Genomic DNA, 3,495 nt, shown 5'->3' on the forward strand with positions numbered 1-3,495 from the left:
TTTTTTCCCTTCTTCTGCCTGCGAGTATCCCCTATCACCAACCCCCCTCTCCCTCTCTCTCTCTTTCCCTCTAATCTCTATCCCCCTGTCTCTGTATAGGCCCCCAGCTTCTCTTGGCCCTGTCCATTTCTCTCTCTCTGTTCCCTCTCTATATCTGTACATTCCCTCCATTTTTGTGTTTACTCTCTCTCGTTAGGCCTCTCTCTCTCTCAATCCCTCTCTCCATGTCTCTCTCTCGCTTTAGCTCCCTCCACCCTCTCTCTGGATCCCTCTTTCCATCTCTCTATTGATCCCTCTCTCCATCTATCTCTCTTTTTAGGCCTCCCTCTGCTTCCCTCTTGACCCTGCTCTCCATCTATCTATTGATCCCTTTCTCATCCTCTCTCTCTCTCTCTTTAGGCTGCCCCTTTCCTCTCTAGATCCCTCTCTCCATCTCTCTCTGTAGATTGCACTCTCCTCTCTCTCTCTGTCAGTCTCTCTTTCTCTAGTTCCTGCTCTTTGTCAGTGCTTCTCCCTTTCCTCTCTTTTTTGTTGCTTTCCTTTTTATCTGTCAGTTTTTTCTCTCTAACTTTCCCTCTATAGATTTTCCCCCCTGTTGATTCTCTCTCTCTCTCCATTTCCCTCGAGGGCCTCTGTGTCTCTCCCCCTTTTCTCTCTCCATCAGTGCTGCTTCACTCTCTCTTTCTCTCTCTCTAATTCCATTCTCCGCTTCTCCCCATCTCTCTCTCTGTCAGTGCTCTTTCACTCCCTCTCTCTCTCTCTAATCCCACTCTGTCTCTCCCCATCTCTCTCTCTGTCAGTGCTCCTTCACTCGCTCTCTCTAATTCCCCCTCTGTCTCTCCCCCATCTCTCTCTCTGTCAATGCTCCTTCACTCCCTCTCTCTCTAATTCCCCCTCTGTCTATTGCCCATCTCTCTCTCCATCAGTGCCCCTTCACTCCCTCCCTCTCTTTCTAATTCCACTCTCTGTCTCTCCCTCATCTCTCTCTCTCTGTCAGTGCCCCTTCACTCCCTCTCTCTCTGTTAATGCTCCTTCACTTCCTCTCTCTAATTCCCCCTGTGTCTATTACCCATCTCTCTCTCCAGCAGTGCTCCTTCACTCCCTCTCTCTCTCTCTCTCTAATTCCACTCTCTGTCTCTCCCCATCTCTCTCTCAGTCCTCTCTTATTCTCTCTCTCTCTAATTCCACGATTTATCTCTCGCCCATCTCTCTCTCTCACTGCTCCTTCACTTCCTCCCTCTCTCTGATCCCACTCTCTGCCTCTTCCCCATCTCTCTCTCTCTCTGTCAATGCTCCTCACACCCTCTCCCTCTCTCTCGAATTCTACTCTCTGGCTCTCCCCATCTGTCTCTCTGTCAGTGCTCCTTCACTCCCTCCCTCTCTCTCTAATTCCACTCTCTATCTCTCCCCAATCTTTCTCTCTCTGTTAGTGCTCATTCACTCCCTCTCTCTCCCTCTAATTCCACTCTCTATCTCTCCCCCATCTCTCTCTCTCTGTCAGTGCTTTTTCACACTCTCTGACTCTCTCTAATTTCATTCTGTCTCTCCCCACCTCTCTATCAGTGCTCCTTCACTCCCTCACTCCCTCTCTCTCTAATTCCACTTTGTCTCTCTCCCATCTTTCTCTCCATGCTCCTTCGCTTCCTCTCTCTCTCTAATTCCACTCTCTGTCTCTCCTCCATCTCTGTCTCTCCGTCAGTGCTCCTTCGCTCTCTCTCTCTAATTTCACTCTCTGTCTCTCTCCCATCTTTCTCTCTGTGCTCCTTCACTCCCTCTCTCTCTCTGTTAATGCTCCTTCACTCCGTCTCTCTAATTCCACTCTCTGTCTCTCCCCCATCTCTCTCTGTCATTGTTCCTTCTCTCCCTCTCCCTCTAATTCCACTTTCTGTCTCTCTCCCATCTTTCTCACCATGCTCCTTCACTTCCTCTCTCTCTCTAATTCCACTCTCTGTCTCTCCTCCATCTCTGTCTCTCCGTCAGTGCTCCTTCGCTCTCTCTCTCTAATTCCACTCTCTGTCTCTCTCCCATCTTTCTCTCAGTGCCCCTTCACTCCCTCTCTCTCTCTCTAATTCCACTCTCTGTCTCTCCTGCATCGCTGTCTCTGTCAGAGCCCCTTCACTCCCTCTCTCTCTCTCTCTGCCCGTGTTACTCCATCCCTTGCTCTCTCTCTCTCTCTCTCATTCTCCTTTCCGTCACGCCCTTTATTTCTCTCCCTCTATCTGTGTTACTCCATCCCTCCCTCCCTCTCTCTCTTTAATTCTCCTCTCTACAACACCCTCATTTCTCTCTCTCTCTCTGTCTGTCTTTCTCTCCACCTGTGTTACTCCGTCACTCCCCCTCTCTCTTTAATTCTCCTCTCCGCCGATCTATCCAGTTCTCTTTCTCTCTCTCTCTCTCTCTCTCCCTCCACACCCGCCCTCCTTTCCCCACAATCTTGATTCCACCACCCACCCCCCCCACCACAACCCACAGCCACCACCCCTTGTCTGGGTCGGCAAACTGTGAAGGTTATCTGGGGAGGTGGGTGGTGGTGGTGGATTTTTGGGACTCATTGTACTCCCTGGCCTGCCTCCCCCCCCCCAACCCCCCTCACCCCCGGCTCCCCTCCCTGCGAGTTTTGCCCTTGTATGGGGTGCTTTTTTTGTTCTGGGTGAGGCACACTGAGACGTAACTGGATCCTCTTCCCCCTGTCCTTAGATTCTCCTCCAGCCACTTCAGGCCAAAGAGGAAGGTGTGTTTCTAAACTTAGTTTCTGTATGCAGATGAAGGTCTCACATAAATAGGCAGCGGTCAGTCTCAGGAGATCTGGAGTGACTGTCAGGATCCTTAGGGAAAGCAGCAAGAGACCAGGGATTAGACATGGTAGGTACCACACGGAGTGGGCTCTGTTGCCCGTGGTGCCGGGGGGGGGCGGTGGGGAGGGATTGAGGGCAGGTCCGGTGGGGGAGAGGGGGCTCCAATGCCAGGGGACGAGGGCACAGGGTGGGATGGGGTGGGGTGGAGTGGGAGGGAGGGAGGGGGTGGGAGGGCAGAGGTTGTGCCCTGCCATAGTCTGCGGTTGGACTGAGGGAGAGGGAGAGAGAGAGAGGGAGAGAGAGAGGGGTGTCGAGGAGAGAGGGAGCGTGAGGCATGAGGTGGAGAGAGAGAGGAGTGTCGAGGAGAGAGGGAGGGAGAGGCATGAGGTGGAGAGAGAGTGGGGTGTCGAGGAGAGAGGGAGGGAGAGGCATGAGGTGGAGAGAGAGAGGGGTGTCGAGGAGAGAGGGAGGGAGAGTCATGAGGTAGAGAGAGAGAGGGGTGTCGAGGAGAGAGGGATTGTGAAGCATGAGGTGGAGAGAGAGAGGAGTGTCGAGGAGAGAGGGAGGGAGAGGCATGAGGTGGAGAGAGAGTGGGGTGTCGAGGAGAGAGGGAGGGAGAGGCATGAGGTGGAGAGAGAGAGGGGTGTCGAGGAGAGAGGGAGGGAGAGTCATGAGGTAGAGAGAGAGAGGGGTGTCGAGG

At 53.0% G+C, this 3,495-nt stretch overlaps 1 protein-coding gene across 1 annotated transcript in view; it reads left to right on the top strand.

The window, feature by feature from the left end:
- Positions 1-2,794: 2,794 nt before the first annotated feature.
- The window catches only part of LOC121275197 (myosin regulatory light chain 2, skeletal muscle isoform), a 13,490-nt gene continuing 12,789 nt past the window's right edge, over positions 2,795-3,495 (top strand). The window contains exon 1 of the mRNA XM_041182620.1: positions 2,795-2,862. Coding sequence (XP_041038554.1) covers positions 2,860-2,862 — 3 coding nt within the window. The 5' untranslated portion in view covers positions 2,795-2,859. The remainder of the gene's footprint in view (positions 2,863-3,495) is intronic.

Source organism: Carcharodon carcharias, unplaced genomic scaffold (genome assembly GCF_017639515.1).
Source record: "Carcharodon carcharias isolate sCarCar2 unplaced genomic scaffold, sCarCar2.pri scaffold_787_ctg1, whole genome shotgun sequence".
Taxonomy (NCBI): domain Eukaryota; kingdom Metazoa; phylum Chordata; class Chondrichthyes; order Lamniformes; family Lamnidae; genus Carcharodon; species Carcharodon carcharias.